The following is a 24,374-nucleotide window of genomic DNA, read 5'->3' as shown; positions in this document are numbered from 1 at the left end:
GAGAGGCCACAACAGTGAGAGGCCCACATACCGCAAAAAGAAAAAAAAAAAAAAAAAAAGAAGCCGGAGCATTTCTATCAAGAGTAAGTCCCAGCAATCTACTGCACAGCATAGTGCCCGTAATTTAACAACACTACTGTGTACTTAAAAACCTGCTAAAAGGGTAGATCTTATGTTAAGTGTTCTTATCATCAAAAAAAAATGATAATACTAATAATAAAAGAAGAAACTTCTGGAGGTGATGGATATGTTCACGGCACAGACTGTGGCAATGGTTTCACAGATGTATACTTATCTCCAAATTCATCAAGTTGTACACATTAAATATGTACAGCTTTTTGTGTTCAATCATTATCTCAATAAAGTGGTTTACAACAAATAAAAATTAAAAGTCCAGATTAAAAGTATGTATAATATACAGAAACTATATTTTTCAGAAGGTGGACTTTATCACTTCTAACACACAGGTGATTGTCTAAATTTCACCTGTAATTCTTTCTGAGGGGAATAAAATACGTAGATGGAGGCGAAGCCAAGGCCACTCGGGATGTGAAGATGCAGGAAGGTGTCTTGGCTTCCCTTCAGGTGCCTGATGTCACTAAAGCGGTGCTCTAGAGGGCCAGCTTGGGTAAACTTATGACCTCTGTTTTGCCCTGTGTTCCTAAAAGTTTTATGGGAAGGAAGGTCACTAATAAACTAAGTGTGTAAATGCTCCACCATCTAGTTAAAAAATAATAACTGCTACTGGAGCTGACTTGCACTACATATTTTCTGAAAAACACATTTATTTACCTTTCCTTCTAATAAAATACACCCAGCAATAAATAAAAGGCAGTAAAAGTATCCATGCCTTACTATTAAAATTTGATACGTTTTTAATGACAATTTTTAGTATATTGTTTTTGAATGGATCAGGTACTGTTTGAAAATAAGCACCCAATGAAGACACGATTGAGACTGGCACCAAGTTACAAACATAATAATTTGTCCTAAGTATAGTGTCTGTACTCAGAGAATTTAAATGTCTTTCCCTAAAAGATCAAATTGCACTTTAAAATGGTCAACGTACTTCTACCAATGAGCCACTTGTATAAAAATGCCACCAGAAAACACATTAGTCTTTTTATTTTTTAAGTTTAAACTACAGTCTAGTGAATTTAGTTCATCACACGCTTACATAAATCCTACAGTGGAGGTGGGGGGAGTCTTTGGAATTTCAGACTTTTTTTTTAAGAAAACCTCTCAAGAAGGTATCCAACCACTTCTTGGGAGACATAATCACATCTAAAGAAAAGTGACCCGGATAAAGGAGGGATTTAAAAAAAAACCTTTAGTCACTCTTTAAACTTATTCTCCAATTTAGGCCAATCCTCTTTTATAGGGGGCTCCTAGCAATTAGCTGGCAATCTTATCCTGTGAGTCTAAAGGATTAAAGCAGAAGCAAAGAACAAAAGGAACCGATTTGCTACACTCTTCCACAGGTCCCCTCTCTTCTTAACAAATCAGACTTCATTTCCTCCAGGGCCCTCCTTACCCACCTAATCTTCTTTCTTTCTTCCTCCCACGGTCCCTTAGGAAAAAGATTCTTAAATGTAACATTAGGGAATAATGCCATCTAAACCACATTCCTTCAGATTATAACAAAGGTTGAAAATGACTGCAGAAACTAGAGGGTGCTTTTTTGAGTCCTTGTTTTGGGATTCTGACAAAGTGTAACTTTTCTGATAACTGGATCTTAATATAAAAGGTAGCAGTAGGTAATAAGCCACCCAAGTTAGGTTTCCCAGAAGTTTAGACACACTCCCTTCCCTCTTGCAGACTATTTAGGACAGTGCTCCAGGTCACCACATTAAAGAGAGCACAGCCTGGGAATGGCAGACGTGACATCTGTTGAACTTACTGTTCCATCTGTCACTGACATGGGCGACATACAAACCTCTAGAGCTCTGAGGGACTTTAAGGGGCCTGCTAATCCATTCCTTTTCCTTTACCCTTAAACCATTCCAGAGGAGGATCGACCCTATTTTTAAAGACCTCCAAGGAAGAGTCCACAATCACTCTTAGCCAGCCAAATATTTAGAAATCATTTTCCCTATGGCCTTTCCCCATGGCTCTGCAGACACATTCCTTCCCATAGTCTTGCCATAAAAAGAAGAAACTATGGTAGCCACGAGCTTTGAGAAGATCTACATGAAGACAAAATAACTCTTCATTTCACCCAAAAATCGATGCCATGAAAATACCCTAATGAAAAATTAACTCATAATTTTAAGTGTAGGTATACATGCTCTGCAGGTTTCTTCTATGGAAAGTGAACGTTTGAGATGAGTACTTACCCATTATCCTTATTTGGAAGCTCTGTGTAACTGCAGCAGGAACCAAGTCTGACCATTTATAAATTCTACAGGATGGGGATTAGAAAAACATAAGTTTAGTTTCAATACCTAAATCTTGGAAACTGCTGTATCACAGAAGGGCTTATGGTCAAAATTACTTGGGAGACCTACATACAGATTAAAACGCATCTCACACATATAGCCACAGGGAAAATATATACAACTACCCCAAAAGGGGCTTTTCTCATACACATGACCATGATTATAGAGATCTAGGGTTTGAGAGTCATTGAGCCAAACCTAGAAAAAATGGACTGCTACTTTTGCTTCTTTAGCCTACCAGTGCCCACTTTTTAAAAGAACTATATAGTACCAAGTGATGCTAGTGATAAAAGGGTTGGTGAAAATATTGATCCATCCAGTGGCTCGCTTAGTAATTTATCTGCAATCCTAGTTAAAATACTAACTGGAAATAAATCATGAATATAAAAATCCTCAATGTCAATAATCAGAGAAAAAAACAACATACTAAAATGACCAGAATGACATCTAAACCTAGTGACTGCCAAATACGGCCTGAGAAATGTTCTGTCAAAATAAAGATGTGGAATCAGGAAGCAGATGGCAAAATTCTCTCTAAAACCTCACTTTAAGGGAACATTTCAGGCATTTTGGACTGTTGTGCAAATGAAAAAAAGAATGTTTCATCAAGTGTAACTCTAGCCGAGTTATGATGATAGGTTGCTCCAATCCTCTCTCCTTGACTCAGGAAGTAACGGGCTTAAATGGGGGAAGCAGCTCTCAGTAGGGGATGTGACTGCAAACCTTAACTAGCATGGTGAAAAATGAGTGCAGCTTGGGATGAATTTCAGAAAAGAGTCAGGCTGGGTTTCAGAGTCAGAAGGCAGCACTTCCTTAATTCTATAGTTTAGCTGATGATGCTCTGCGGCAAGAAATCACCTTCTCTATTTGAGAGGTTTTTTTTTTAGGTTTTTGACCCAATGGTGAACCTTCCAGTCAACTAATGAATAACAATGAATACCGTCTTCTCAGCACTCCAGCACTAATCTTTGTAAGATTTAAGGAAACCATTTTTCTCTGTTTTGCTGTCTACAAACCTGCAATCACATATGGATGGGGAAAAGCTTATGAAACATTTCATTTCTCACATAAATGATAACAACTATTCACTTGTAGAGCAGGATACACAACATACAAAGCAGGGTTGGGAGATGTCTGTTTCATACAACTACATCTCAGTTTCTGACCTGGATGAAATCCTGCATAAATGCAAGAGAATTCTCTTTATTTCATATATTCTATACTTAGGTTTAATGGATTTGCATTTCAGTTTACATCTTATTAATTTGCCAACTGACTTAAAACTCTCAAAATCAGAACACAATGCTTTTTGGTAAAGAAAAAACAAGACTTTTCAGCAAAACAGGCATCAAACCAAAACTTGAGTGATGTATCTATTCTACAAGTGACAAATTCTGAGAATAACTGGAGGGCTGAGGGGATCAAAATGCCAGGCAGTAGATAGGACTATTTCCAATTTCTAGTCAGGGACACTGTCCTTCAGGAGGACAGCTCTCCATTTAGGTTGTCCAAAGAGCAGTTCTTTCTATAGGCCACAAAGTTGTAAGTAAGAAAGTTGTAAGAAGTAAACTGGGTAATAAAAGAGCCCCTTTTTAGAATGACACAAAATTAGTTTCTGTAACTCTTTTCCTCCTGAAAGTCTTTCACGCTCAACCTGAACTTATCCTCCCCTTCAAGAATTCCTGGTGTCTTTCTTTGAGATGTCCTCCATTTTAGCAGCAGAGCCTACAGAGAACCAATACACAGAAGTTCCCTGTCACAGAGCACTTTCTGTGGGTGCTCTAAATGAAGACAACCATACACTGTACAAAAGCATACAGTATATGCGAAGGGAAAGTTAAACCTCAAGTACCTACCTTTAGTATTGGTGGTTTAGCAAACGCTCCCACTCCATCCACCTTATCGGCCTTACAGACTGTAAATGCTATTTAGGCTTAAAGATATGCGAAACAAGATTTTTTTAAACCCACAAACCATCTACAGAAACATATTTGCATTTTGTTACGCCTCTCATCACCCTTCAAATCATCTTCAGAAAGCCTGAAAAGGTGAAAATCTAAATAGCTAAAAAACATCAGCAGAACCTGAAAATTATTAAGCTACATCTTGCACATGGTTTTCCTGTATTCATCACTGAGGTTTCACCAAGAACCAGATTCAGGTAAGTAGTAGGGGCCACATTACTTTTTCATAAATTATTCCCTCATACTGTACATAACGTACAGTTCTATGTCTGTTCTTGGTATGTTTTAAGTTAAAATTTGATCATCGGTGTTTACCAGCATCATCAGGACCAAGTGATTTTTCAACATCTACTATTCCAACCCTTCAAGAAGGTCAGACATCCAGAAGAGGTGGTGGGGTTGGACTCAAAGCTGAGGCCAGCACTCCATTTGCTGCGTGTATTTTTCCTGATTCTCACCTAGAACCCTGCCACCTCAGGCAACCACTTAACTTGAACTATCACTTGGCCCTGAAACTTCCTTTCAGGAGTTATTTCTTCCTTTAAACATAGTATAAGAATATAATGAAGGCGAAAATAAATTTCATCCGGGTTACAAATGACTCACAGTGGGACACAGCGCAAGTCAGATTACTTAGTTTGTATCATTCCAAATGGCAGCAACAAGTAAGAGACATGAGGGACCTCTGTAGTCATGGATGAGCCCTAATTATCCCCTAGCCCAAGGTCAAAGCCAGTTTATTCCATAACCTTACGCAAATAACAGTGGTTCCTCAGTATCCCCTTTCAAATAATTTAAACACTCCTCCTTTATCTGAAAGGGTTATTCTTAATAATGAACCTACCAAAGGGAGACAGAAAAGAATGAAAGACAAAAATAAAAAGTAACAGTGCAGGATAAACATTTCCACCCTAACAGTAAGGACTCTAAGTAACATATGGTACCAACTTTATATATCTACAAAGACTTTAATCTTTAGAACATTAAAATGAGAGAAATCACCTTCCTAATTAATTTTAAAGCAAAGCAAACTGTAGGTTTACATATGACAGAGTCTTAAGGACCACCAAATATGCAGAAATAAGAATTCCAAATATTTCAGTCCTCAAATATACAAAGCCAAATAAGGCACAGGACCTAAAGAATAAACACAAAGTGAGACTACAATGTTTTAGTTCATGTGATTTAGGGCCCCTCTATTTGGTCCTGTAAGATAATTTAAATAGTTCTCTCTGTTGCACATGTCCAAATTTATTCAGACTGTTTAGAGATATATTCGTTCTGAAACATAGAACACGATAGGCTATAAACTCCTCCAAACTATATTGTTGGTATAATCTAATTCAAAATATAAAAAGTCTTCAGAGACTTTCAAACCCCGCCCCACTAATCTATCGTAAAATATAACTTTTAAACAGAAACATACTATACTATTACTTATAGTAATCAATAAACGAGTTAGAATGAATGATCACTGAAACGTTGATCCAGAAGGCACTGTTTTCCTGCCTGGTTTTCAAATAACGTACACTTCTGTGTACTACATACTGACACCCCTGAACAGGCTTTCTAAGCTGATCCTGGATGTTCACGTGCAGCAGATAAATGAATATCTGCAGCTATCATACCAAGCTAGTGCTGGTTTGTGTAGTTATTGGACCATCTTGCTACATTTTTTTCTTTATATTTTGAATAAGTGGAAGAGGGGAAAAATATCAAATGACTGATATTGTAAGAACCACTGGTCTCAATTTAACACAATTGAGACAAAAATAGAAATCAGGAGGAATGAGACATTTTTAGCTTCAACTGGATGCTCATAGGACTTAAACCAGTTGGCTGTGTTCACCTGAGAAAAAGGGCAAATGCAGGGAACACGCAGAAAACATTGGAAATAAATTATCTGAGATTATGTCTAAAAAATGAAGCATAACTGGGAATTCCAGAATGATTTAAGAGCACTACAATTCCTCCCTATTTTAACCCATTATCTTTTGAAGAACTAATATATTTTAAGGAATATATTGAGTATGATATGAAAGAAACTTCCCCTGCTGAAAAAGAAGAAAAAAATTGGCCCAAGACCAATTTCTTTTTTGTTTACTGAATGACTCTGTATGAGTCTATATGAAGATTAAAAAAAACTGCCTTAGCAATTAACAAGTGCAAAGCAAGATATTAAACACTAATCCACAGCAAAAGTTGCTACACAAGAGACGTTTATTAATGTTCTGTTGTATTTACAGCTTTAACATAGCAAACCAGGGTGAATACCACTTGGCAGAAAGCACATCACTCTACATTATAACACATTGGTCTCTGCTAACACATTGTAAAAGCAAGTAGTACAGTATGTTAGGGATCATCTCAAAAGTTCCAAGCTAATTCTTTTTTGCTCCTATTACCTAATCCCCTCCCTACTCCTAGCCCCTGGCCTAATCATCAGGAGACAAAAGAAAAAGAAGAAAAAGGGGTAGGGATTCTAATCACAGAAAGTATCACGAATTGCATTTTATTAGTAATTATGCTGCATTTGTCCTTGTCCTTTCTATTTTAAACAGTGATAACACCTTGACAATCCCTTAGGTACACAACAGAATAAGGTACAGCAAAATTAGAATATAGACTATAAAAAATTAATGCTTATCATTTACCAATTAAGAACATATTCTTGACCACAGCTTAAATGTATTTTGCACTATGATTTTGTTTCTAGGTGCTCACAGTACAATTAAATTTCTAGATTAATTTTAACAGCAAAATGGATTATGTGCAGAAATGCAGTCATAACAAAAGTTATACTTTTGAGAAAACCCCTTTTTTAAATGGCCAGCATTGTACATATCTTACACTAAAATATTGAATTCCAAATTCATTTTGAGATGGAGGATGAATAAAGCAAGATTGCCCCCTACTGACTACAGGGACAAGGCTCATGCTACTTAAAATGACTACAAATAGATAAGGCAATATTAGTACATCACAGACTTGATTGCGAGAGCTTTTTCAAACATTAACCACTAATGATTCAATGATTCGCATTAACTATTAAAATTTTACATCTAGGAACAAATAGAGAGAAATGATCTTTGTCAACAGTACTTTATTTTTTTAAAGCAGGTGATTATTCCTCTGTGTTCCGCCTCTTGATTCACTTCCTGCAGGTGTTCTCTTGCTTCTTGGGAGAGAATTCATAAATGCAGGAAGGCCTCTGCCAGAAAACATCTGCCAGAGAAGGATATTGAATATTGAAACTCTGGTTAAGTTGTTATTTTGGCTAAAAGAAGGATGTAGTCACAAAAGAAGGCAGGATGTTTGGAGACACAAGAAGTACATTTTTACATAGCTTTAAGATTACTATACACTGACATCACAGTATTCAATAAACGTTACATTTTTGGTTCTTAAAGTTATAAAGGACTGTACAACTAGAGAGAACTTGAATGCTTTCTCTAAAACCCATGAGGTCAGGGGTCTCTCTCTCTCTCTAAACCTCCTAACAAAAGAACAGAATTCAAGTAGCACTTCATCCTACACTTAACCTCAACAACAATGACTGAAACTTGGGGACAAAGAGACAGTAGAATCCAAATGCATAGGTAATTTTCCATACACACTCAAAGCTGTTTACCCTGCCAATTCTGCCAAATCTCACACAAGGAAGATTTCCAACAAGGATGCCAGTGATATCAGTCTATACTTGAAGCAGGGCAAAGTTAGGAAACAACTATAAACTCACAGGTACCACAAGTACTTTTTCCAATCAATTAGAAAAAAAAGTGACTGTATTTTGGGGCATGTATCTCGGAGTGGGGGGACTGTATATAGCCCCAATTTTAAAAAAGCAATATACATGACTAAAACAAATACTCTCAAAATGATGTACATCTATTTTGTTAAATGCAGTTTTCATCTAATACTCTGAGGCACTTTTGTTTTGGCATATAAATTGGTTTGGTTCTCATGGAAATAATGGAAAAAATACAAATAACTCCCTATATTACTGCTAAAAAAATACTCTAAAGAGATACATTAACAACTTAACAAATATTTATTGAGAAACTATGCTGTGATACCCTACACCGAATGAGAGCTGGATGGGCTCATACACAGGCCCTTAGCTCACTTTTCCATCTTTCCAAATTACTGTAAAAGCCCCAAGCAGCCCTTCTGTATCTTTTCTGATTAGACTACTGTATACATCTTTAAAAGGCTGGCAAGATGCAGAGAAGCTACAACACCGGAGGAAATCAACACGTTCTTTTTGAACACTTAATATTTCCCAAACCCCAAATTCACTGACACTGGTGTTTTGATTTGAAATAAACCAATGATATTGACGTAAGAGCAACTTTTCTTTATGGAGACTTCAGAATGTGCAGGGACAAAGACACAAGAATATAAGGAATCCTGAAGGCCAAGTAGAACCAAAAAGAAAATTGGTAGACAGATGTCAAATAGAGATTTTTGCAATGAGGCTGGCTAGACTCATTACAAGCCTAAGTAAATTCAGTTTTATCACTTTCCATTAACAGATAAAAACGGATAGAATGATTACTATAAGGTCAAAACACTAGAGTTTTGCAAGAATATGAGATACAGTTCACCTGGCCACTTTCTTTAGTTCATGCTGCTTCCACGGAGGCAAATTAGTTTTAATAGATCCCTCAAAGTCAGAGCCACCCAACAAACATTAAAAATGCATTAAGAGGTCCTACCTACTGTATAGCACAGGGAACACTACTCAATATTCTGTAATAACCTATATGGGAAAAGAATCTGAAAAAGAATAGATATATGAATATTTATAACTGAATCACTTTGCTGTATACCTGAAACTAACACAACATTGTAAATCAACTATAATATTAAAAAAAATCCATTAAGAGGTCCTAGATAGGTTACTCATGAGTGATCTCAATCACCATACAAATTCCAAATGAAAAAGATTGCTAGAGAGGCAATCACTGCTCTCTAAGACCCAGAGGCCTGTTCAGATCAACTTGACTCACAAGCTGTTACAAAAACAGTGATGGAATGCCACATTTTAGGGACTGTGGATATCATTACTAAACTTTAGATGAGATCACTTCAGAAACAAAAGGAATCCAACAGTCTACAGATCACTTAATTTCAAGAGGAAGACAACAATTTCTTCTAGGACACTGTGTAATTTTTTTTTTTTTTAAGCAAAAATTCCTCTGGAAACATTTTCTACTGTCTTGTTACTTTACAACACAGTCCAAATAAGTCAAACTAACTTGAGGTGAATTAAAAATAAAGACGTATTAAGAAGGAGGGGGAAGGTTATAGAAAAAAGGTAATGAAAACATTTATCATTATATGGAAAAAAGTTAAGAAGATATCTGATGCCTCATATGTATAGCTCACCAGGTCACAGCAATCACTATTTAATTATGAAGGGCTCTATCTCATTAATGCCGCGAGGGCTTACGAATTTTCTTCCCTCCTATTTCAGATGTGGTTAAAGTAACAAATTTAAGATCCATTATACTTCGCATATACAAGTGCTTTTGCGGTAGTGTCAGATATCAGTTAATTGTGTTACCACCTTGCAGTTACTATAACTAGCTCCTCAGTTACCTGGCAGCATCAAAAGAAGTGGTACTCCATAAAAATTTATTGTCCAGTTAATTGGTAAATAAGATAAAGACGTTTCTAAAAGGTACCTGTTTCTTTTTAAACAACATAGAAGGAACATTTTGTTTCTCCTGCTTCCTCACAGTCACACACTTCTTGGGGCCACTGTGCCCAGCTCTAGCAGTACCTTCTGGCTTTTCTTGCTGTGAGGCACTCGTTTATAAGCTTATAAGCTCTGAAAGGGAACCTGAGAGTTGCCCTATGATAGTAGTATGTGAGCTTTAGTGTTCAACTCTTGTAATATCTACTTTGGCTGGTTAGAAAGAAGGCCTTCTGAGGTCATTTCAGAGAGAGAGAGAGAGAGAGAGAGAGAGAGAGAGAGAGAGAGAGTGTGTGTGTGTGTGAGTGTGTGTGTGTGTGTGAGTGTGTGTGAGTGTGTGTGTGTGTGTATGTGTGTGTGTGTGTGTTTTATATTTTGGGCAGCCTAAATAGAAAAGTCACTATTCTTATACTTTTTTCTACTACAGTGCCAGATCTTAGCATGGGAATTCAGCTATTTTTCTCTATGGCAAAGGTATTTTACAAATTCTCTACCTGTGGCTTTCTGGCAAAAAGTAAGCCCACAGCTACCTTTTAACTAGTGATACCTCCAGTAAAGAAAGTAAGAGGTCTCAGTGAAAGAAAAGAAAATCTTCACACCTTACATGATGGTTTTCTAGTACATCTTCAAACTAAATTAAACTAAATTTCCTCTGAACTAGAGAAAGAAAACATTCTACTTTTGGATCTGGATGGACAGTTCTTACCCCTGTCAAATGGACAAAGGAAATTCAGTCCCATGGGATATTACAGCTTTTTGGGTTCCCTCTGGGGATACTGAAAATTAGTAAGGAAGTTATTAAAATTCTGAATGCTGCTGTAAGTCCCTAAACCCCTAATTTGGAGCTCTGAATCCTCTGGGCATGTCTGGGACAATTTCAAATCAACTAGGATATCAAAGTCAGACAAGAAAGCAAAGAAACCCTACTATGCCCTCCACTGGGGAACTTTATTCATATACCTCTAAGTTTCTGACAATGCCTAAAGCACTGTAAGGCCTCTGACTCCAAAATACAGAGAATACCAGGTCTTTAATATCCCTTTACCCCTCCAACAGCATTATTACTTAACTAAGGGCTGTCTACTTCAAATCATAACCCTAAAGATGCTTTGTTTTACATTTAGAATATACCCATAAAGCATTTCAGAAGTTTTAGAAAATCAAAACAATAATAACAAATTTTATAAACAAAAAAAACCCCTCCAAGTCCCTAACAATACAGGAAAACTGAGAAGTTCAGGCTTTCTCTCAACCTGTATTGTCGTGTCAACCTGTCATGTATTAGAAGCAAGATGAAGAGTGTATGCATCCTCTAATAAAGCCTAAAATTGCCTTCTAACTGAAGAATGAAGAGAACAGACAGAGGTGTGGCCTCATTCCATTTAGAAATTCAAAGCCACCATTAGACTAGACCTATAGAATCTGTGAAGGAAGGAAGAAAGGGAGGGAGGGAGGGCAGGAGGAATCTGTCCCCTCAGGATATGTTGGGCACCAATGGATTAGGGGAAATCTGCAGGCGATTTCAAGCGTTCATCCTAAGAAGAACTGTGGCGACCCCAGAGAATTAACTTTTGAATCTACGGTAGGTAAGAGTTAAACCTAGGGCTTAGAAGTAACTACAAATTATAATCAGATATGCAGAGGAAGAAAAACGATGACAATGGTTAACTACAATAAAACCACACAAAACATCTGACAAGCCTCTTAAAGTTAGGATGTCCCAGACACAGACACAGGCACATCACAGGCATTAGGGCCCAGGCCAGTGGTGTCGGTGTCCATCTGTGCCCAGACTGTGAAACTGAATTCAGATTCAGGACACACCGCTCGGCACATTGTAAACATGCAACAAAACATTCCCTCTCTTTAAAAAAAAAAAAAAAGCCATAAACACAAGTGGTATTCTTAATGGCTAAAATTCTCTCTCAAATAAAAGTGCACGCTCCTTTGAAGAAACTGACTTTAACCAACAGAACCTAAGTTCTTTCCATGCTTTCTTTAACTTTTATAAGAAATGCCTTATGAATATACTCTACCATGCATGTATCTAGCTTATCTGTCACTGTAGCCTTTGTTACTTATGTAAGAACATTATACATGTAAAGTGCTTAGTACAGTATCTGATATATCAAAAAGTTGACAAACATTAGTAATTACTATTACGCCATGATTGAAAACATTTTTGTTTCATTTAAAAAGTTCTCATCATATTATTCTGTTGCTTAAAAACGTTCAATACCATCTCACCACCTGGCAAATTAAATACAGTACTTTCTTTTCTAGAAGCATATATTCTGAGACCACCACGAATCTTCAAAACTGAGAACTCTACTCTGCATGCTAAGATCACCACAATCTTCAAAATTGAGAACTACACTCTTAGCATATGATTACTTACAGAAACTATGATAACCCAACAGCAAATACAGAACAAACTGATGCTCACATGGAGTCAGCCTTGTGTTGAGCCAACACATCACTGGGTTTAAAGGGCTGCTCTATGAGTTCAATACTTCCACTGCAAACGGGCTTAGTGCTCAAGACATTTGAGAACACTGTCTCAGCCTGGCTTTCCAGCCTTAATCCTCAACACTCCTTTATGCTACAATCACACTGCTGTCCCTTAAGCCAGCTCCGTAACTTCTCTGCCTCTATTCCTATTCAACACTTGGCCTTAGGTGACTCTGAAATGCTTCCCCACCCAACAATTTCCACGATCATTTACACTTCCTACATATCATTTCAAGTTTATCTCAACTGCTACAACCTTCACAAATCCTTGCTCGAGGGCTTCAACCAGTCTGGTCCCACCTGTCCTCAACAGTCTTAAGGAACAAAGAGTCAATTCCACGGAAGGTTAGATCTTGTAACCAGAGGCCTCTCTCTGGTGTACTCTTTCCCAAGATTCCCTATCTCCTCCTTTTTGTAGCTAGTGATGTAAGATGGAGTCAGCCTCTGGGGAAAACCACGGGTGAACCAAAGAGCCTTGGCAAGGCTTAGTCCTCCTGTTCTAGGCAAGGGAAAAGGCCCTTTCCTCCCCTTCCTTTCCTGGGGTTTGATCCTACCACCAGAATGGTAACTTCAGGATGGGAACCTGAAGAAAAGGGATCAGGAAAGCCTCTCTGACTAATTTGAGAAGACAGAAGCCTTGATGGGTTTGTCAGTGGCCAGGCAAAAGGAGTTCCTAAAGTACTCGTGGTCCTGCCAGCTCTGGGGTTTAGGGCCCCACATAACTGAGCTGAGTGATCAGGCCTGAAAGGCCCCTTCTTGCTACAGTCCTCTGGAACAGGTAAAACTGCAGCAGTGGCTTCAGGATTCACGATTCAAAGATCTAGGACCCTGAGTCCCAGTCGAGACTCTTCTGCATTGTCCGAACATGAGATAATGTTTTCTCCTTTGGCAGTTTTTCTAACTTGCCTTTTTAAGTAGTTTTTTTCATAGAAACACCGTTTACTAAACTAGAAACTAAAAGACAAGGCTTCCCTACCTTCTCCATATCCCCTACCACAGGGTGTACACTCTACTCTAAACCTGAATAGTCATCTGCAATGCATCACATGATTACACTGGGACTAGAATAAAGTTTTTTTCTTTAATACCTTTAATAAATAAAGAGAACTCTGGTCCTGGGGAGATTTGAGAAAGTTTCTGGCATCTTCCGGACTTTTGCATAATTGATAAATCCTCTGAGAAACAGGAGAAAGCCTAATTTAAAAAAGAAAAGTCAAGAATGAGTTTATAATTCCCATATTAAGTCCACTCCCCAGAAATATCCCTCCTGATACCAATACTTCATCATTTTTCTGCTAAAAGCTATCAAAACACAATTGCCTCTAAAATTTCCAAAGGATTTCCACACCAAATTTTCCACTTCTCAATGAGAATACATAATCTCAAGAGCCAAAACAAAGTCTCTTTTGCACATTCAGAATCTAATTGGTCTAGAAAGGAAACAAAAATAAGATGGGGCCAAACATTTACATTTGGAAGCCTCACTGAGAAGCATTATCAAAACCTACCTTCTCCCCCTCTGCCCCGACTCCAGCCTCGCCCCACGTCTCCAGGGATCTTAGTTCCCCAACCAGGGACGGAACCTGCAACCTCAGCAGTGAAAGGGCGGAGTCCTAACCACTGGACCACCAGGCAATTCCCAAAAGCTACCTTCTGAGTTCCAAAAAAGTATTCCAAGATAATATACTCTTTTTAGAGAGGTTATGAACTGTTTTTCTCAAAAAAAAAAAAAAAAAAAAAAATTCCATCCTTTCTTGCCCTGGGCTTCTTTTTTTCCCGTAGACAGTACATAATGTTGTCCACTAGATGTCAGGCTCCCCTTACCTTTACAGCAATTCTCATATTCTCAACTGTACTTCTCTACTCTTAATTTAGGAGTCAGCGGGGAAGGTGATGAGCCCCCTCCCATGGTAGCTCACACACTCCTGGCCCTCCTCCTCCAGAGATGGTCCCTGAGTCTTAGACACATTTTTTTAAACACCTTTATGGAGATATAATTTACATACCATAAAGTTTACCCATTTAATGTGTACGATTCACTGGCTTTTAGTCAGTTGAAACTATAATCCAATTTTAGAACTCTGTCGTCCCTAAAAATATCTTGTACCCACTAAGCAGCCATTCCCCATTTCCTACCCTCCTCCCATCTCCCCAGCTCTAGGCAATCACTTTCTTTTGGACACATTTTAAAATCTACTCAAGGAGTAGAAGACTCTTTGTACTCAAATAGAACTGATTTTTGGCAGTAACCAGAGTCATCAGCACTGAGCACAACATCATCCTGTTTGGCACCAAAATCAACAAGCCAGCTCCAGTCAAACGATGGGTGCCATGTGGGAATATAGGTCAGTTTTGTTAGACATTTCAATTTTGAAAATATAAAAAATTCAGGTATTTTATATGAAAATTCTTGATTTTCATACAAAGACAACTAAAAAAAAAAAAAAAACTTCTGGGGCTTCCCTGGTGGCGCAGTGGTTGAGAGTCCGCCTGCCGATGCAGGGGACACAGGTTCGTGCCCCGGTCCGGGAGGATCCCACATGCCACGGAGCGGCTGGGCCCGTGAGCCATGGCCACTGAGCCTGTGCATCCGGAGCCTGTGCTCCGCAACGGGAGAGGCCACAGCAGTGAGAGGCCCGCATACCACAAAAACAAAAACAAAAACAAACTTCTGAAAATAACTGTGGAACATACAAACCACAACTGCAGGCTAGCTATAGCTTATGAGCTGCCAGCTTGAGAACTTTGTACAGACCTGTTCTTTGAAGGAAAAACTCAAAAAAAAAAAAAAAAGGTTCTCTCTGTAAGAGGTTCCAAAAATGACCCAAACACTGGATCCAAATACACTAAGTACATCCAAAGTCTCACTATTTTTTGCTTATCAGTAAGCAGTAAGATAGCAAGAATGATCAATTACAAACTATTATAAATTCATCTCCCATGAAACTTTAATATATGAAGGAAATCAGCCCATTAAATTTCTTTAAATTATCAACACTGTCAACAATCAACCTAAAATTATGCTTAATGACTCTTCTTTGGTCTATTCAGGATTTGCCTGGACTTCAGGCGGCTTGGGGGAAGATGAGGAGTCAGACTTTCTCTTAAAGATACAGTTTAGAGAATAAGCAAGTCAAGGAACTACTCCTCTAAAGTAATTCTCCTGTAGGTCATTTTTAAAAAAAGTTTCTCAGTAATCAAGGGAAGGGGTAAAAATCACTCTCTCTCTTTCCTTGGAATGCCAGTAGAGCAGATGATGCTACTGGGGAGGTGGGGGATGGCATCATGGATGACTTGTATTTTCTAAGTAAAATTTAGGGTCAGCAATACATGGCTCTATTACCCTAGGTAAAACAGGTAGGTCCTGAATATATTAAGCACCTGTTGGGCATGGGTTCTACACTGTCCTAGCCAGACCCATTAGCAGCCCTGGAACCAAGGATCCTAATCAAGGAGACAACAAAAAGGCCTGAAACAGGAGAAATGTTAGGATAGGAGAAAATGATGTCACAGAAGCAGAGTGAGGCAATTATACCATCTTTAACAGCTACAGGATGTCCCCGCTATTGTAGAAATGACAGCAGTGATGATGGTCTGTTACTGTATCATATGTATTTTCTCTACAATGAAGAAGCCAACAGTATTCACCACACTGCTCATTTCTTTGCTTTAAGATGTCTTGGAAGAAAAGATTTTAAAATAAAAATTTAGAGTAATAAGTATAATCTTAAGACCAACAACCTGAAATGGCTGGTATATATATATTTTTAAATTCCTCCCTCTCATCACAAAATAATTCTTATTCTCAACAACGGCAAACTAAAGAATTCTGGAACCCCAATTCTTACTAGACATAACTTCTGGCGGTTCTTCCAGAAGTTATATCTAGTAAGGCTATACATTTTCTGTTTTCTACTGACAGATCCAACTGAATGTAGGCCACATACACTCATGAGTAGTTCAGCTGGTTACAATATACCTATAAGCAATTTGGGGTTGAGCTTGTGAACGCTTTGTGGCAATAACTCACAAGGGGAAAAAAGATCTATGGACTATAAAGTCATCTTATCAGTGTGCCCCTCTGGCCACACAGGAAATGTGAGAAGTGTGTATGGACGGGTTAGGAGAAATTTATCACCACTAAGAGACGTTCTATGAACATGTATGTTACTCTGATGGTGACAAGAGCCTAATCCTTGAAATATTTTAAAAATTATATTTATTATTGCTAATATACTACTGTATAGTAAGTGAGATGAGGGTTTACTAAAAGTAATTTTACTGCTAAAATTTAACATAATCTTTCCTCTCCTTTATCTTTGTTAAGAGCACTTACCTAAAACCAGGAACACCCACCAGAGCCAGTACTGACCATCAAAATATCCAGGGAAGTAAGTGGAAAACTGAAAAATAAAGCAAAATACTTCAGAGCACCTCAGCAGATATAATTTCACATTTTAGCTTAAGAGTTTACAAAACACAAGATTTTATCTTGTATACTAATGCTATTCATTTAGTTCTTACAAAAATTTCTAAAAAGTTAGTGACAGTATCTTATATAATACAGATTTGAAATGATTACGATATACGCAAATATATTTTCTTTCACGGAAAAGCAATCTTGAAATATGATAGCTTTTGGCTTTACATACGCCTTGTTTTGAAAGTGCTCAAACCTGTTTTTAAAAAAAAATTTTTTTTTTGCCCATATGTTATTTTCCCTTGTAGAAATATGTCTTGATGATAACTTTCATTTTGTTTACCCAGTGCCAAACCCAACTATCTGACCTGTTTTCTAATGATCCCTGATTTTGTTCCTATGCCTCCAGCCATGTCTTGACCTTGGAAACTTTTATCACGTATATCATGATAATCACATTCCTTTGCCAGGGACTAGCACATAATGTTATTCTGGCCAATGGAAATGAGGGCTGCTGAGAAGGTTTCCTAGCTCTTAAAAAAAAAAGGAGGAGAAGAAATAGTCCCCTTTCTTCTGTTGAACACTGTTGTATTTCTGATGTGATGCCTGAAACTGCCTTGGCCATCTTAACCCTGAGGGTGGAGCAGCTATACCAACATGTTGAGCAGACCATCAGCTGTCCTCGATGATGTCAGTGAAACATTTAACTAACCTCCATGTCAGGACTTATTTTCACTGGAAATAAAGTTTCCCCATTGTTTTCTAAGCCTTTTTTATTTATTTATTTATTTATTTATTTATTTATTTATTTGTTTGTTTTGCGGTACTTGGGCCTCTCACTGTTGTGGCCTCTCCCGTAGCGGAGCACAGGCTCCGGACACGCAGGCTCAGCGGCCATGGCTCACGGGCCCAGCCGCTCCGCGGCATGTGGGATCTTCCCAGGCCGGGGCACGAACCCGTGTCCCCTGCATCGGCAGGTGGACTCTCAACCACAGTGCCACCAGGGAAGCCCTCTAAGCCATTTTGAGCTAGGTTTTCTGTTACTCAAAAAGCCATCCTAACTAATACAAGCTGATTCATTCAATTCAGTTAAAAATTTAGTAAAAATAAAAAGATTGGTAACTAATTTGATCTTTTTTCTATTGGAGGCTTTAACACAGTCTGGACTTTAGCTCAGTTTGAGCATTAAATACAGTATTTTATTTCTTAATAAAGTAACAAGGTTTATAGAGAAGGAATGAAAAACCTCTTAAGGGCTTGAGTTGTTAACTTAAAGTCCATGTTTTAGGTGAGTATACATTAGCCATCTACGAGAAAAGCCTGTAACTTTTATCAGATTCTCAAAGGAACCTGGAATTTAAAAATGTTAACAATTCCTTTAGAATAAATAACTTTGAAAAACTCCAATGCTTAGTCAACACCCATTAATTAGTTAATGTCAATTTATGATAAACACACTGGTTTTATATATAAAGTTAACAATGGCAGTAAACCTATCTGAAATCAGAGGACACTTTAAGAGATTGATATTTTACAACTTTAAATTACTTCATGCAATTCTAACTAACTGGTAACTCCTACATCACTGAAGATCTCTCTCTAATTTACTTTAGAGATAAGGGCCCCTAATGGAGTAGGGCTTGTTAAACAGTTAAACAGTTTTGGCTCTCCAAACATTTTGGCATAACCAATGATGTTACTGATAACCAATCCTGGAAGGGAGGAATGATGGGAGGGAGGAAGGAGGGAGAAAAGAAGAGAGGGAAGGAGAGAAGAAAGACTAAAACTTCGGTAGCATTAATGAGAGGAATGTCTGCTTTTGATGAGAGGTGACAGAGTCTTTCTTTTATTATAAAAACAACTAATTTCAGAACAAATACATGTACTATCACATTACAAACATTAAAAACAGAGAAAGCAGCCGGTGAACAAGGATAGATGGATGCCCTTGGACCACCAATATTCACTAGCTCTGACTACAAAACTTGGGTGCATGAACCAACTGCAACTGATCTAGGTTCAATTTCAAGAAACCAGAACAAAGACAAACCAAAAATCATTTTTAAATGATTCCAAAAAGCAGATGAAAAAGAAATAGAATATTCAAAATTATTCTACTTATTGCTTCTCTACAGACTATCATTACTGTTGCACAACTTACCCGGACAATCAGGATCCACTTAATGAGAGAGAGACCAAATCCTGAAATGGCCCCATACCTTCCTGCAGCTGAAGTGGTCAGGCAAAAAGACAGGAAAAACCCAATCCAGTTAAAGAGGAATGCCACTGTAAAAGCCAAGAGAAAAAAACAGGTCAGACATGTCCTGTTACCCAAGGAGCAAAAGTGCCCTAAGGGTGCCCTCTGTACTTGCTTCTGCTTAAATGGCTTAGCCCACCCTCCAAAACCCTTATCCCACTTCCCCAAAACATCCATCCTCTGTCTTCCTCCCAAAAGCAAACAAGAAAACACAGTCTCTGAATATCAGGTGTTATATTATTACATCTACTGCTATACGCTTACAAAAATGCCTTAATATCACCACACTGTATACTTATGACTTGTGCCCTTTACTGTATGTGTTACACCTGAGTAAATAAACATTATTTGAACATTAAATTAGTGTCCCCAAATAATCTGGTTCAAGTCATTCATCTCCTGCTTCTATGAATTTTGACAGCTTATGTAACACGTCACCTCTAAAAGCACTGCATTTGCTTCATATCTTTTTAATACAGCAAATTAAAGAAATTGTTGCTCACTTCCAAGTCAGGCATATGGAAACCTAAATGCAGAATAACATCAAGGGGGAAAAATCGGGCTGACTTTGATGTATTAGAAAATAGAAGTTTGCAAAATAAAGTTCATCAAAGGCATTTAATTCCTATTCCACGGTCAGGGATGAGTAGGAGGAATGCTAAGGGGCCTTGAAGATTGCAAAAATGAAGCTTATTAGATCATGTAAAAATGAAGCATCCCTCAAAACTGCTTTAATTATATTTTGCATAGGTATTCACAGAAATAAAAGACAAAGAGAAAGGATATTAAGATAAAAGCGTACTAAGCTCTGAACATCTCAGTAAAAGGCATCAAATAAATATAATGTAATGCATTAAATAAAATGTATTAAAATAAATATAATGTATTAAATATATGTAATAAATATAATGTATTAGCTCAACTAGTTCTTTTTTTTTTTTTTTTGCTGTACGCGGGCCCCTCACTGTCGTGGCCTCTCCCGTTGCGGAGCACAGGCTCCGGACGCGTAGGCTCAGCGGCCATGGCTCACAGGCCCAGCCCCTCCACGGCATGTGGGATCCTCCCGGACCGGGGCATGAACCTGTGTCCCCTGCATCGGCAGACGGACTCTCAACCACTGCGCCACCAGGGAAGCCCTCAACTAGTTCTTTTAATTCAGTCATATTCACTCATAATCCAAAGCACTCTGGTTTGTGGGAAGTGGCTCTGCTGTGTGTATATACTTACTGAAAAAAGTTAACATGAAAATCCCATCGTTTCCTATCCTCATCTGGTCAGGATCATCAAAATCATCCCGACCCACAAAATCCTCATCCTAAATGAAAAGAAAAGGTAGATTCACAATAAATTATTTCAAGGCAAAGGAAAGACATCAAGAAAAACAGAGAAAGGGACAAAAGTGAGTTCCAATGAGAAAATATACTGCTTTGGCTCAATTCAAAATTAGGAGCATTAAGGCTTTAGCTATATGTTAAAATTTTCATTTGTCTTATAAGATATATTTTTTTCTCAGTGAAAGGAATTTTTCACTTTATAACCCACAAGTTCTTTAACAATACACTTCAAATATTATGAAGTTCACAAAGAACTATTCACTTTTCCTTTTATATATATACAAATATAAAGAAAAGAAATATATACATAAAGAAAAGAAAAAGAAAATTTTCTTACACATTTGGCTTAAATTCTAGAATATCAATAAGCCAGGGCCTGTTTAGCCCAGAATATTAGTAATCCTGGGCCTATTAAGAAGATACCATTGACTAGCTCAAGTGCTTTATGAGACTGACTTGGGGTGGGGTGGGGTGGGGTGGAGGGGTGGAAGAAGATAGTGTAATCATATGTGAAGAGTCTAACAGCGCTGCCCACTGCTCCATAACCATTTGTTTATATCGGTACACAGGTCTGAAACAGCCTCACTTCCAGTCTTGTCAGCAGATAGGATCCTTTCCATCCTAACCTGAAAACATAGTGTTGCAACTCTAGAAGGAAGACGATCTTCACCAACAATGACACCAACATATGCAGCTTACCTTTTCAACTAATTGTAGGTATGTGTTGAGATATTGAAAAATAAATGAATATACACTTAAAAGTGGTAGACTTGTACACAGTACAATGAGGGTTCCTCAAATGAAAAATAAATAAATAAATAAAACTTTAGGGAGAACCAAAACTTGCCCTACACAGAAAAGGGACTGGGAAATTCATAACAAGCTGCCAACTGGTTCCCCTGGGGAATGGGAACTAAAGAAGAAGTGGCAGTGGCAGCTTCCATCTAATTTAACACCGTTCCTCTATTGTTTGAAATTTATATAAGAATGTGTTTGGTTTATATTTTTTAAAATACAAAATAGCTAGTATTATGAATTCATACTAGTAGGATAAATAGGCTTTGCCAAATTAGAAAGTAATTCTGTTTTTTGCATAACTACTCAAAGATGTACTACAAAAATATATGGAAGTAATGCCTAATAATATTACAAATGTCTTCTAGCTGTTCTTTCTGTCCTTGGTATCTCTACTACCAGGATTCCTCCTACAAACTGTTGCCAGGTTAATGTTTCTAAAACACCATACTTGTCTTATCACACTCATGCTTAAAAACTCTGAAAGACTGTGTGTGACCTACATATAAGTCTAAATGCCTCAGCCTAGCATTCAGAAGATTCTACAACCTACAGTTCTGGTCACATACTCTTTGCTCAAGCAAAACCAATTACTACAACCATAGAACCTGCCCTGCACCTGGCTGATTCACATCTGCTTTCTGAGTTCTTATCCATCAAAACTCGGGGCCCACTTCAAATCCCATCTACCCTGTGATCACAAAGTTAAAGTCACAGTTCTTAACGCTCACTGCTCTTGTGCTGTTCCTTAGATATAGGTCTTCGTGGGCCTTTTCCCCAGCTGGATTTTAAGCTCTTGTATGGCAGGAGCACTGCTTTATACAAAGCCTTCCACCTATCCACTGCAAAATACATAGCACATTATATAAAAAAGTGTTCTATACATGTTGGCTGAATAAAAGAACCCCTTAAGAAGTTCTTAAATGTGTACACTGGTCAAGTAAAAGTATTCTAAAGAGCTCTGTGATTAATCAGAGCTAATCTCCTGGTCTATTTCATGGGACAGTTACCATAATCCAAGAGGTCTAGAGAGTACATACAAGGACTTTGGAGTCTAGAATATCTGGGTTTGACTCACCTATGCTATTTATTAGCTATATGACTTTGGGCAAATTATTTAATCTCTCTGGGCCTCAATTTTTGCATTTTTAAAATAGGGATAATATAATCTCTACCTTGCAAAGTTATTGTGAAGACTGGAAACAACATACAAAATTTATGTAAGCATCAAGCACAGTACCAACCATGTTGTTTGCTTCCAATACATGGTAACTATATTAAGATTGTTTTGTCTTTAGACAGTGAGCTGCATGAGGGTTCTTAGTTTCTCCCTAGCACCTACAAGAAGTGAATGCATTTCACCAGGTAGAATCAGCCTAGACTAGGCTTATAAACTATTACTTCTGCCAAGCAGTGGTTTTAGGAGTTTCACCCCTCATAGTAAATGTGATCTGCAAACAGTCTACTATCCTAAGGCCTGAATTTCTGGGGCTTGTGTCATTGCACTGCCCAGACCGAACTTCTGTTCCTGTTCTTATCTTTTAGTTTCCTGCCAGGCCTAGGGTCTGGAGCCCTGATTGCCCCACATTTCTGGAGACTGGATCCTGCTCTCCTTTCTCTCAATATCTCACCCAAGGCCCCACCTGCATCAGCTTCAACCTGGATGAATATTTATGAAAACACAACTGTATCACTTATAGGTCTGACATCACGAACCAAGAGTGTCCAAAATTCTCCACTGGCTTTCATCACACCCCACCCCCACTCCCATGAATTAACATCAGGCCAGATGGGATCTGAATTCACTGTGCCTCCACAAATGGTATGATCTGGACCGCTGGTGGCATGGGGTTCATCTAGATGATTGTTAGAGCCCTTCTGAGTTTAATTCTATGAAGTCCAACTTATTTATTCTCTCCATAGACTCCCTAGCAGCTATCTACCTAACACCAAAATATTAAGTGTGCAGAATCAAGGCAAAGTTGGTGTATTTCCTAAATCAGCTCCTGCTCCAAGATGTTTCAGCCATGTCAGGAGACTTGAGAAAATGATAGTAGTAGGAGAGATACAGGGAAAATGAGCTGGTTTGACTAGTGATTTTTCTGCTCATGTGTATCTTTTACCTCATCATTTTCAGGAAAAGATAAGAGTTTATTATCCCAAAAGAAAATGCATCTGCTTTTAAACACTAGCTGTACTTTTACTAACCAATTTAATCATAAGAAATATCACAAAGTGGATAATGCAAAGAACTTAACTCCCATAAACCAGCACCAAGTAACATGGTAAGTTGGACTTACTCTTCCAGGAACCAAAGGGATAGTAGCTTCAGCTTTGGTTCTCTCAGCTTCATCATAACTGGGCAGTGTGGTAGCCACATTGTAAGATGGGGGCTTTGGAAACCCAGACTCATCTTTGTAGTCAAAATATGCTGCAGAATGAAAAGGAAGTCACAATAATCTGAAGATTAGTTGAAATGAGGAAAAAGAGGATTTCTGCTAACTCTGGCAAACAAAAACCAGCCATTCCTCTAACAGTACATATAGAATAATTGAATCAAAAGATGTTTAAAGATGAATATAAGACTGGGAATGATTTTTAAATGTATCCACTTTTCAATTATTTAAATTCCACATTCACTTTGCCCTCCCAAGTGCTTTTTTTTTTTTTTGCGGTATGTGGGCCTCTCACTGTTGTGGCCTCTCCTGTTGCGGAGCACAGGCTCCGGATGCGCAGGCCCAGCGGCCATGGCTCACGGGCCCAGCCGCTCCGCGGCATATGGGATCCTCCCAGACCGGGGCACGAACCCATATCCCCTGCATCGGCAGGCGGACTCTTAACCACTTGCGCCACCAGGGAGGCCCCCAAGTGCTTTTGAACACTTTTTTTTTGGCTGTTTATGTGGTGTGTTCACAAAAGGCATGTAATATTAATAATGGCATAAGGTAAAATTT

At 38.1% G+C, this 24,374-nt stretch overlaps 1 protein-coding gene across 1 annotated transcript in view; it reads right to left on the bottom strand.

Moving 5' to 3' along the window:
* Nucleotides 1–6,604: 6,604 nt before the first annotated feature.
* NDFIP1 (Nedd4 family interacting protein 1) overlaps nucleotides 6,605–24,374 on the bottom strand; it is a 54,842-nt gene continuing 37,072 nt past the window's right edge. Inside the window, exons 3-8 of the mRNA XM_060093538.1 lie at nucleotides 23,721–23,851; nucleotides 20,519–20,606; nucleotides 19,196–19,320; nucleotides 16,951–17,017; nucleotides 13,703–13,808; nucleotides 6,605–7,627 (exon numbers count right to left, since the gene is read on the bottom strand). Of these exons, the coding sequence (XP_059949521.1) occupies nucleotides 13,705–13,808; nucleotides 16,951–17,017; nucleotides 19,196–19,320; nucleotides 20,519–20,606; nucleotides 23,721–23,851 (515 nt within the window). The 3' untranslated portion in view covers nucleotides 6,605–7,627; nucleotides 13,703–13,704. The remainder of the gene's footprint in view (nucleotides 7,628–13,702; nucleotides 13,809–16,950; nucleotides 17,018–19,195; nucleotides 19,321–20,518; nucleotides 20,607–23,720; nucleotides 23,852–24,374) is intronic.

This window comes from Mesoplodon densirostris, chromosome 3 (assembly GCF_025265405.1).
Source record: "Mesoplodon densirostris isolate mMesDen1 chromosome 3, mMesDen1 primary haplotype, whole genome shotgun sequence".
Lineage (NCBI taxonomy): Eukaryota > Metazoa > Chordata > Mammalia > Artiodactyla > Ziphiidae > Mesoplodon > Mesoplodon densirostris.
The sequence above is the reverse complement of the archived record's forward strand: the minus strand, read 5'-3'. Positions and strand labels throughout refer to the sequence as shown.